This window comes from Procambarus clarkii, chromosome 31 (assembly GCF_040958095.1).
Source record: "Procambarus clarkii isolate CNS0578487 chromosome 31, FALCON_Pclarkii_2.0, whole genome shotgun sequence".
Lineage (NCBI taxonomy): Eukaryota > Metazoa > Arthropoda > Malacostraca > Decapoda > Cambaridae > Procambarus > Procambarus clarkii.
In genome coordinates this window covers 16,775,418-16,787,483 of record NC_091180.1, presented here as the reverse complement: position 1 = coordinate 16,787,483, position 12,066 = coordinate 16,775,418, and the positions used below count along the sequence as shown (strand labels likewise).

The 12,066-nt window shown below is 41.8% G+C and overlaps 1 protein-coding gene across 9 annotated transcripts in view; it reads left to right on the top strand.

Annotated features, from left to right (window-relative positions):
* The window catches only part of Fhos (Formin homology 2 domain containing), a 256,586-nt gene that overhangs the window by 50,171 nt on the left and 194,349 nt on the right, over positions 1-12,066 (top strand). For 8 of the 9 annotated variants that reach the window (XR_006772912.2, XR_006772909.2, XR_006772910.2 and 5 more), the window contains 3 exons: positions 5,019-5,066; positions 7,918-8,032; positions 8,615-8,666. Coding sequence is in view for 4 of the 9 variants with exons in the window: in XM_069334410.1 (XP_069190511.1) it covers positions 5,019-5,066; positions 7,918-8,032; positions 8,615-8,666 (215 nt within the window). In the remaining 5 variants the exon portion in view is untranslated. The remainder of the gene's footprint in view (positions 1-5,018; positions 5,067-7,917; positions 8,033-8,614; positions 8,667-12,066) is intronic. The other variant, XR_006772914.2, reaches the window with a different exon arrangement.

The window sequence follows — 12,066 nt, the reverse complement described above, 5'->3', positions numbered from 1 at the left end:
TTGACGAATCCCATGGTAAGTCTTGTTGAAGCCGTAGTGGGAGAATGCTCCATGGGCCAGGTGTAGAATAGTGGGCCGCAGGCTGGTGGGAATCACAAGTTGTTCGGTGTTGGCCCAATCGTCCTCCTCCTTCAGTTTACTGGGTCTATATTTGCGGTAGAGCAAGTCGTTCTCTAGGAAGAACCCAGGAATACTGTCGGGTTGAGTCTCAGCCTGGAAAAACAATGGTGTTAAAGTAAGATCTTCCCTCTGCAACTTACGGAACTCCAACTTGGTCAGATGCGGGGGTAGTTTCTGAGGGTCTTGAGGGACAGCGGTAGCAGTAGAGTCAGCTGGCTGTGGACGTGCGGCTTGTGCACGGGTGGTCACGAGAACCGGAGGAGAAACTTCATCACTCTCTTGAACCTCTGCTGGAACATACTCAAGAATAGGGTTACTTGGCACAGAGTTACACACCTGGGGTTTGTCCATGACGATCAGGTTGGTCGGTTGCAGGTCTTCTGCCAAGTCGTTGCCTAGGAGAAGTTGCACTCCAGGCATGGGAAAAGGCTTTTCCCTGACGGCGACTTGGACTTCCCCGTTCACGTAGGGACAATCCAGGTGGACTCTGGCGAGAGGGTATGGAGTGGTAGCAGTGAGGTCAGTGATGAAGACTGTTTCCCCGGTGTAGACTATGTTGGGCACAGCCGACTTCAAGATGATCGATTGTAGAGCCGCTGTGTCCCTCAAGATCTTCAATTTGAAACGTCCCTCCGGATTTGAACCGTTGGCAGAGACAGTTCCAGTATACAGGTGGTTACTGAAAAGAGAAAGATCATTAACATCAACACCAACATTCATCACAGGCTTACCGGACTTAGGAGGAGTTGGTTTGGGTCGTTGTTGGTCAGTGGTTCCCTTGTATTGAGACTTACCACACTTGTCTATGGTATGTCCATAGAGTCTACAATACTTGCAGTACAGTTGTGAACCAGCTTGATCGGGGCTCACCTTCTCGTAACTGTACCACGACTTCTTACTGGAGGATGGTTCAGGTGTCAGCCGGTGGATGAGGCTGTAAGTGTCAGCCGACTTAGCACACTTCAGGTAGTCGGTTTCTTCTTTATCTGCTAAGTAGAGGCGGACAGGAGGCGGCACACGTCTCAAGAATTCTTCAACAAGCATCAGGTTGACGAGTTCTGTAAAAGTAGAGACATGTGCTGCTTCCAGCCATTTCATGAAATACCTCCGTTTCGTGTTAGCAAACTCGAGGAAGGTAGTGGTACTTGCCTTCAGGTGGTCACGGAATTTCCTTCTATAACTTTCAGTAGAGAGGAGGTAGGCGTCCAACACTGCTTGTTTCAGAGTGTAGTAGTCATTCTCAGACGCCAAAGTACTGAGTGTGACTGCAGCTCTACCTGTAAGATGGACTCTGAGAAGTGTGGCCCATTGGTCGACAGGCCAACTGAGTTGATTAGCAAGGGTTTCAAAGGTGGTAAAGAACACATCAACTTCTGCTTCTACAAAGGATGGCATTAACTTACTTGCATGTGATATATTAAAACTGACGGGAAGATTGGCAGTAGCTTGTTGGCGTTGAGTGAAGTGTGAAGTTTCCAAGGCGATTTCACGTTGACGACACTCTAGAGCCAGAGTCGCTTGTTGCTTGTCATGTTCGCGTTGTATTTCCAACTCGCGTTGTTTGGTTTCAAGCTGTAAGCGTTCCCGCTCCTGGAGTGTTTCAAGCTGTACTCGTTCACGTTCACGGAGTAATGCGACCTCGCGTTCGTGTTCTTCTCTCCTCAAGGCAGCTTCGCGTTCTTGTTCTTCCCTTCGTATGGTAGCTGCTTCTCTTTGCTGCTCACGTTCAATCTTAGCCAGCTCTAGTTTAAGTTTCATCGTTGCCAAGTCAGTTTTCTCTGCAATATAGTAAGTTTCATGAGTTTTAGAGTCTATCTTACCTTGCTCTAAATAGTAATCCAGCAACAGGTTGTGTAGGTCATTTTTGTTGGCTTGGTAGGGAACTTCTAGTTGATACTCATGTGCAAGAGTTTGTAGTTCAGTCCTCTTGGCACGACTCAAAGTCCCTATTTCACCTGCTGGATTTGCACGGAAAGTTTGGAGACGAAACATGGTGAAATTAGCAAATAAAGGTACACGAATGTTCAATAATGAAATGTCAGAAACAGGACAACGTGGCAACTGGTACCTATCCTGTGTGATCTTTAACAATTAACGTTAAGTGAAAGATATTAAATGATTAAATTAAATCAAGGGCGCAGGAAATCTTGTACCCGGTACTCATGTAAGAGAATAAGGGCAAGAAAATCCTACTAACAAATGAAACAGAGTTTCGAAAACAAATGAAACAGTTAAATGCTTCAAAAGTAAAATTGGTAGTCCAAGGATGTAGGCATACCTTGCCAAGTCTCTATAGGACATAAAGCAAGTTTTCCCACTGAATTTAATATGATACTTACAGAATTAGCGAACTTTTGTGCTCTGAAAAAATAAGCTAATTCCCTACCGTTGTATGTATCATCATCTCTGACTGACGTGTAGGGGTGCGAGGTGTCAACTGGTGACGAGAACTGCTGCTGAGGTCCCAATTCAGCAACTAAAGTTCGAGCTAGAGGAACTATGGCCCTCTTTGTCCTCCTACAGTCAGATTGCAGAAGATTGGGTACTCTTGACCCGGGGCAGACCACAGTACCAGGGTACCAATATGATGATCTGTCAGAATGAGAAATATTCAAGGGACATAGATGGTAAATACGAGTAATAACAAGGAGGGAGAGATGACCAATTAAGAGTATGACTGAGGCCTACAGTCACCACGTAATCCAAAGTTGTCTCACCTTCACTATATGTTACTCTCGTAATGCACAATACACCGCACCTTATAAAAAATGAAATTGAATGAAAAATAGTAAAGCTACGTTAACAAAGTTAAATACGCTTACCATAAATTACCACTTGGCACCAGTACCTGAGTGAAGCTCCTAGGACAGGCCCCCATATAACTTGTGACGGTAACGCGTTGGTGTTCGGCTGTTTAAGGCTAGGGGTATGGCCTCGTCACATAGTTATAAAAAAAAATAGAAAAACTGGAACTTCGTCTGTGGTAAGGTAAGGAGAAGACACACAAAACACAAGTAAACTTTAACAATGAAATTTTAATTACGTTAAATAAATCAAAACATGAAAATAATGCACAAACAAATATGTATAATAAAATCAATGAATCAAAATAATAAGAATACTTAAATGACACAATGAAAGTTACGTTAAGGCAAAATAATAAGAAGTGCAACACAAAAGTTAAGTGGGAGGTGCTGGAATATTGGCTTAAAGCCACCACCTCTCTCAGTACACTCTAGAGTCTAGCTGGGAGGAGTGCTGGCTACGAAAGCACGGAACATTCTGAGGACTGATGTTGGGGCGACCCCAGACATCAGGTAGTATTGGGAGGCGAGTGCAGGTGCAGCCAGACCGGCGTCCAATCAGCGGAGCCGTAGCGATCAACGGGTAGTTTGGTGGTTGGAGTTCGAACAGGTGGCTGGTTGCATACGTTTCTGCTCACCCTGGCAAGCCTTGCTGGTGCTGGTGTTGTTGTCGTTGTTTGACATTTCTTCCATAGTCTTTTATATAATTGTGACGACGTAATTATGAAGGGAAGAGCAGGCTCAATCTCTTGAAGGAGATTATTGTCACACAATATTTATATCTATATATTTTTATGGGAAAAGTTTTGGATTATGGTAACTTTTGCTGTTGTGTGTGGTTCATACCTGTGCTTAATCGTTAATTATATATATATATATATATATAATATATATATATATATATATATATATATATATATATATATATATATATATATATATATATATATATATATATATATATATATATGTGTGTGTATGTGTGTGTGTATATATATATATATATATATATATATATATATATATATATATATATATATATATATATATATATATATATATATGTTCAAGTTCTGAATAGTCAGAACATCATTATATTTGGGAAATTTACAGAATCAATTCATATACTTTCAGAGTTCTGTTGTCTCAACCCTTCAAATATTTCCAATGTTCTAAGGATCTATGATCCTCGTTGAGAAACCACCATCTTTAGGAATTAATAGTCTTTAAAGCCCACCCATTTATGAAGGCACTGTTAAACCCTTAAGGTATCACCCAGTTTCCAAAGAACTAATAAACTATTGATGGACCGCTCACTTCCTAAAGAATTAATAAACTGTATGCTTAACCTTTTCCCAAAGTAATTGTTAAACACTCAATACTTGAAGTACACAGTCAGTTCCTATATGCAATCTAGAAACATTCGAAAACGAAGTTTCTTCTTTCCATATATGTATTAAAAATATGGAAAAATATGAAAAAGGTATTTATATAAAATTTTGACAAAATTCCTTGGATAAATTTCTAAATAAATCAGTTCTGGTATTAACCTATCTCGTCCTGAAAATTTTTATAGAACTTTTATCCAATAATTTCTGGTTGTATCTCATAAGAATCACAAGTAAGAACTTTAATAAAGATGGTAGACTAAATAAAAAAAAAGTGGTCTTTAAATTATTTTACATAAATATGTTTCTTGGCAATGATGATACATGCTCTAAAAAAGGTATATTCATTTATTAGGTAATAATAATCAGAGAAATATTAAATCTTGGTAATTATACAGATAAGTCGAATGCATTTATCAGAAGTTTGCTTAGTGACGAACGTCAGTTGACGTAAGACGGACTTTAAGGGTTAAGGCTCCACCCATGTCTGACGTACATACCAAAATCTCTAGATACATCTAATTTTCCGTGTAAATTTCCAAATATGAACATGGTGTTGAACCTTGCTGTGTATGTTTGCACGTGTTGTCTAGCCCATAGTAACTAGCAACTTGTCTAGAGTTTAATAGGAGACAGGAAATGAATATAAGTAAATGTAGAGACAGTTTATAGAGCTGTGATTTTAGTTTAATTGTGATATTATTAGGTCGATTGCGAAGGAAAGTTCTCCTGCTTTCTACTAAGAAAAAACGGAGTGAGTATACTGTTAGTGCTGTGAAGTTACATTGCTTGCTCGCTTACTTGCTTGCTTCAGGCGCCGGGTTGGTCGGCTGTGGTCATTATTTTTGGGTTATCAGTATATTTATTTGGTATCTACGTACCAGTCCCCCCCTCCCCAACAACCAAGACTTCCCCCATACACCTCTCAATTCCTCATATGATCTTATAGTAAGTTATATTTCTCGAGGAAGGAATGTATGCTTTTGGTTAAAGATAAACAGTTATAAAACGTCTTAGTTTTCGCTATTTTAATTAACCATTAATCGAGAAAGTCTTTTTTTTTTAAGCAGAAAAATCATCTTCATAGAATATAGCACTTTTCAATGTGAATTTGATGTATTTATATAAAGAAAATGACAACGCAGGACCCAACAGTAATGGTGCCGGCACCTGAAGCTTAAACAGCAGGCCAGTAGAAGCCTATCATTGTTGCTAGGCTAGATGGTCGCCTTTGTATTTCCGTTGCTCAGCTTTGTAGCATAAATAGTCGGTTTATAAGATCTTAGTGGCATGAAGTAGTCCTTAGTTCTGGCCATTATATATTTAATTAGATTAGAAAGGTTTATATTTGCTAACGCTCTAAGTGATCTATAAATATACTTGGGGTTTATAATGTGATGCATGTATAGCTCAGAGTATCTGACACCATTGGAATCTTTAACTTAACATAATGCTTAAAATACTTAACCATTTATATGAGTAAACGGTTATATATATATATATATATATATATATATATATATATATATATATATATATATATATATATATATATATTACACTTTTTTTAACATTTTAATTTTTTTTAATTTCCCATACAGATGTAAGTTTGCTTTCTTTCAATTACGAGGCGCAACTTTGGTATATTTTATTATGTAATCTTATTTCTTCTTATATCATTTATTATTTTAATTAATTTTTATTTGGATTTTGCAGACTTTTGTTATTTGTTCTTAACTGTGTATTGTTTGTTGTGGTGTTTTTTTCTGTCTTCTGTATCCTCATTCTATCCACTGTGTTCGCCTGTTTCTCTTCTATTTTATCGGTTTCTCCACTATGGTGGAGTTGGTTGTGCTCTCCGAGCCCCGTCTGCAGCCTAGGCTTGACCTGGGAGAGTTCGGTCCACCAGGTTGTTGCTTGGACCAGCCAGCAGGTCCACATATCCACTACAGCCCGGTTGGTCCAGCACTTGTTGCATGAAAGTGTACTTTTTTCTGAAAGAACTTCACCTTTGTTCCGGCAATATATCTTACGCTTGCTAGAAGGGTATTGAACAGCCGTGGACCTCGGATGTTCAGTGTTCTCTGGTTGTGCCTTCATTGCCTCTATTCTGCATTTCCTTCCGTATCTTTCGCTCCAGTATGTTGTTATTCTACTGTGCAAATTAGGGACCTGACCCTCCAGTATCTTCCATGTACCTATCATTTGATATCTCTCTCGCCTCTTTTCCCGAGAGTAGAATTTGAGAGCTTTGAGACGGTCCCAGTAATTTAGGTGCTTTAATGTGTCTTATGCGCACCGTACATGTTCTCTGTATTCCCTCTATTGCAGAATTTTCTCCTGTTCTGAAGGGGGAAGTGAGTACCGAGCAGTACTCAAGACGGGACAGTACCGGTGATTTAACTGGTATTATCATTCTTGTGGATTAGCAAATCCGGGGATTACTGTGGCATCCCTGGATGTGAACGCTCTCAGAACCCATCATATAAATTTCCTAGCTGATGCTGTATTTAGTTATGCTCTCTCTTTGTTATTTTCTTTACCATTTCTGTGTTCGGTATATTGTTTCAACATCTTTGTCAATATTCATCTACTTTTATTTCTTTCAGCTCTTTATTTCCTCTTCGAAAACATTCTTTCCTATATAAGATGGTTGACCAATTAATTATTTTATTTACCTATCTTATTTTAATTTAACCTAATCCAACCTAATCTACCCTAATCCAGCTTAATATAACGTAATCTTGTCTAACCTAATCTAATATAACCAAATGTAATCTAATCCTGCCTTACCTAACGATTCTCAGGGTAAAGTAGTTCTGTTGACTGGCCAACTGCCCTGGTTAAATACCTGGATATTTATCTAGATATTTGTGATGGTCTGAAAGAATATTACCGTTCCAGTAATAGTCTACTTGTAAACTGGAAGTGGATATTTATCCTAAACAGAGAATATTTTCAAATTATAACTTTATTATAATATAAATCGTTGGTTTAAAATATAAAAAATCTATTCTTAACTCGTTTTCTTTGAAACGGTCTGAAGAATTTAGTTTAAATTAAATTCTGGGGGATACTCAAATAGATTTGGAATTTCATATTTCACATGTATAGGAATAATACAGCATATTAACGTAACCAAACCTTAAACTAATGTAACCTTAACCCAAGGTAAACTTAATGTAATGTAACGTAACCTAACGTAAACTTAACGTAATGTAACGTAACGTAACTTAACGTAAACATAACTTAAGATTACCTTAACCTAACCATGGGTAGGGAGTAGATAAAGCACTAATTACATAGTGGTATTGAAGTGATTACCTCCAGGGGTCCTCCTCCTCCTCCTCCTCCTTGAAGACAGGTTGCAATGTATACATTTTTAACAATTCAAAAACCCTGCATAATATAACTGCACTTCCCTTTCCCCACCACCCACCACCTACCACCACCACCACCCACCACCACCCACCACCACCACCACCACCCACCACTACCACCAACCATCACCACCACCCACCATCACAGACCACTACCACCATCACCACCACCCACCCACCACCACCCACCACCACCACCTACAGTAACCTTGTCTCCACCTACAGACTCGGGCCTGGAGGAGGTTGCCGCCAGTCAGGTGAAGGTGCACGACGCCCAGGCCAACCGCGCCCTCATCCACGAGAACCTGGAGGAGTACGACGCCTCCGCCGTCATTGTCAGGTACGTCGTCCACCCTCCCGAGGGTGCGGTAGGCCTCCCCCCCCCCGAGGGTGCGGGGGGTGCCGCCCCAACTCCAGTGTCACACCGCGTACAAGAGCATTTGATAATTATGTTATTAATGCACAATAAACAGTTGTTGAAGGGAAGAAGCTCCGTGTTCAGGGAACTATCTGTTTTAGGAACCAGGGTGAGGATGGGTGGGTGATTGTTGGTTCACTGTGGTGATGGTGACTGTGGTGGTGATGGTGACTGTGGTGGTGATGGTGAGTGTGGTGGTGATGGTGACTGTGGTGGTGATGGTGAGTGTGGTGGTGATGGTGAGTGTGGTGGTGATGGTGAGTGTGGTGGTGATGGTGAGTGTGGTGGTGCTGGTTCTCTTCACCGCTGAGCAGCGACACAATATTATAAATGCTCCAAGTGGTTGGGCAGCATTCCTTCACCTCAATATACTTCCCTCTTACCCCCCCCCCCAAACACTTAGTCTATCGCATATCCCTTCTGCATCCTATATAGTCATACTGTCCTAGCACTTTCTCCTCGTAATGGCCTTGAGTAGCTAATATTTACACTTTGCTTCAACAGGGAGAAGAGGGAGGCGCTGAGAGCTGAGATAATCCAGGCAGTGAAGGCTGGGGTAAGTATAGTGATGTTGGTTGGTTGGTTGTGGTAGTATAGTGGTGTTGTGGTTGTTGGTTGTGGTATAACCCCCCCCCTCCCCCCTTGTGGGGTGTACTTGTGGGAGGGTATTGGTGGGGAGTGTATTTGTTTGGGTTTTCTTGTTCGTTTACGATGGAATGTATTTGTCCAGATTCGGGTAATTGTTATTAAATATATTTGAGTATTCTGTCTGTCTGTCTCTCTCTCTCTCTCTCTCTCTCTCTCTCTCTCTCTCTCTCTCTCTCTCTCTCTCTCTCTCTCTCTCTCTCTCTCTCTCTCTCTCTCTCTCTCTCCCTCCCTCCCTCCCTCCCTCCCTCCCTCCCTCCCTCCCTCCCTCCCTCCCCCCCTGGCTGTGTTGTGTCATCATGAGGCTGGTGGAGGCTATAACTGCCACTGTGGTAATTATGACACTGATGAGTGCCGTAGTAATGACCCGGGAGCCTCGCTGGTGGTGGTGGCACTGAGGTCAACAGTGCCAGTGCCAGCCTTGGTGATGTGACCTCTGTCACCTCTGTTATTTTCCTCTCTCCCCTCCCCCCACCTCTCTCTCTCTGTCTCTCCTCTTCCTTCTCTCTCCCTCCAATTTCGGTCTCACAAGTGGCTTCAGTATTTCGGTGTGTGTGTGTGTGTGTGTGTGTGTGTGTGTGTGTGTGTGTGTGTGTGTGTGTGTGTGTGTGTGAAGGGAAGAAGTTCACACTCATGCTTGAGTACAACTCACACTAATGACTGATAGAGTCCGACGTGGACAGCTGAACCATGACTGGTCAGACAAGCGGCTTCTGGAGTTTAGACCTAGCAAGTGCAACGTGATGAGAGCATTGTAAAGACCTGAGGTATGAGGGAACCGGCACTCATAGCCCGGGCTGAGATCCTGTCCTCATATCCTAGCCCTTAACCTGTCCTTATATCCCTTCCAAGTGCTATATAGTCAATGTATTTACCTTAGAGAAACATGAACAAGATACCATCAGCAGCACATGCAAGGCTGGTGGGTGTGATGACAGACTTGAGGCTGTCAACAAGAGGGCCTTCACTGTAGTTCACGACGCTTGGGTAAGACAGTGAGCCTTAACCTTGTTAAGACAGTGTTAACTGTCTTAACACCTTGTTAAGAAGCTTAAAAATGCCCGAGAATGTCCAGAAGTTTGCCACTAGTCTAATTCTTATAATTAATGAGGTCATCTAAAGTAGGCTAATTTGCCTAAATCGCAGACCGTTTGTGTGAGGAGAAACCGGGCCTGTTGTGTTGTAGGGCCGGGATGACGGGGTAAGTGTGTCATGTCTCGTGAGTGATGATCTCTCCTGATTACCTGTTGATGATTTCCAGAGTTAATCTACTCTGGCGCGAGTGTTTTGTTCTGTGAGGCAGTGTATCTTCCTAGCCATCACAGCCAGGCTGATCAAGTAACTCGATCGATCAGATCACACTACATTGCCAATCACCAGACCATCAGGTCACACCACTCATCAGTTGCGTGCCGCAGCAATTCAACCCGGGATTAAGATTCCTTAAATGGGGGTGTTGGGTAAGTTGTGAGTGGCGGGTGATTACAGTTGGTGGGGGGGGGGTGCTTGTTAGTGCAGAGGCCTGGGGGGGAGGAGAGAGAGAGAGAGAGAGAGAGAGAGAGAGAGAGAGAGAGAGAATGGATGAGTTAGTAAGTAGGTGAATGAATGAGTGTATGAGTGAGTGAAGGGAGTGGTTGTGCATGAGGTGATGCCATCAGTCACAACACAACCCCTGTACTGTACTATGTGTGTCACCAGGAAAATGGTTCTTGGATGTTCTTTCCTCTCTCTCTCTCTCTCTCTCTCTCTCTCTCTCTCTCTCTCTCTCTCTCTCTCTCTCTCTCTCTCTCTCTCTCTCTCTCTCTCTCTCTCTCTCTCTCGCTCTGTCTCTCTCGCTCTGTCTCTCTCTCTCTCTCTCTCTCTCTCTCTCTCTCTCTCTCTCTCTCTCTCTCTCTCTCTCTCTCTCTCTCTCTCTCTCTCTCTCTCTCTCTCGCTCTGTCTCTCTCTCTCTCGCTCTCTCTCTCTCTCTCTCTCTCTCTCTCTCTCTCTCTCTCTCTCTCTCTCTCTCTCTCTCTCTCTCTCTCTCTCTCGCTCTCGCTCTCTCTCGCTCTCTCTCGCTCTCTCTCGCTCTCTCTCGCTCTCTCTCGCTCTCTCTCGCTCTCTCTCTCTCTCTCTCTCTCTCTCTCTCTCTCTCTCTCTCTCTCTCTCTCTCTCTCTCTCTCTCTCTCTCTCTCTCTCTCTCTCTCTCTCTCTCGGAGGACATCATTCATTTTCGAAAATATATTCCTCATTGATTTTAAAACTAATAGGTGTACAACTGTACATAACAAAGGGGATATTAATGGGGGTATTCAAAGTATCAACACAAGACAGTAACATATTACAAGGTTTCAAAAGGCCTTGAAACTTTTTGATATACATACTCGTAGTGATAATTGTGCTATCAACAAAATACTTTGTGAAGACTGTAATAGGTTCTATGTAGGGCAAACATCCAAAGATTTGAACTTTAGAATTTCGCAAAACAAATAAAATAAATACAAAAAAGAATTTCGTTGCATAAAGGGGGGGGGGGAATATTTACTATTTGTGCCTGCAGGATCGAGCTTTAAGCTCTCGGGCTCCGCCTTACAAACCGTCGGTTGTCTAATGAATTGACTCCGGACCTAATTTCTGGAGTTATATGATATTGCAGATATAAGATATCTACATATATTTCTTTTATACATGTCTCATTGAATATGATAGCATATTCTGTATTAACTATTAACTATAGTTAATACAGGTCTGTATTAACTGTTAACTATAGTTAATACAGGTTAATATTAATATTAACTAAAGTTAATACAGAATATGCTGTCACATTCAATGAGACATGTATGAAAGAAAACGTGCTGCAGTATACACCAATATATTTCTTTCTGACATAAACACACATCTCCAGGATGCAGCCTGAGGCAGCTGTCAAACTCTCAGGTACTGTTAGGTAAACAGGTGCGTCAGGTTAAAGAAACGCTGTCTATTTGTTTCTGGCAACTCTACTCTGAATTTGTTACTGCCTCGTTCGGGAATCGAACTCGTGCCCACGGGAATTTGACCCTCTGAGCACTGTTCATTGTGAACATTTTCTCAGTTTTCCATTCTGACAATTCCCCCTACGTATTTTATGTCTATTATCTTGTCCCCCTTTGTTTCTCTTCTCTTCTAGCGTCGTCAGGTTTAGTTCCTTCAGTCTCTCTTCACACCTCATCCCTCGCAATTCTGGGACAAATATTGTTGCAAACTGCTGAACTTTTCAGAGTTTCCTTGTGTTGGTTCTTTACATGTGTGTGTGTGTGTGTGTGTGTGTGTGTGTGTGTGTGTGTGTGTGT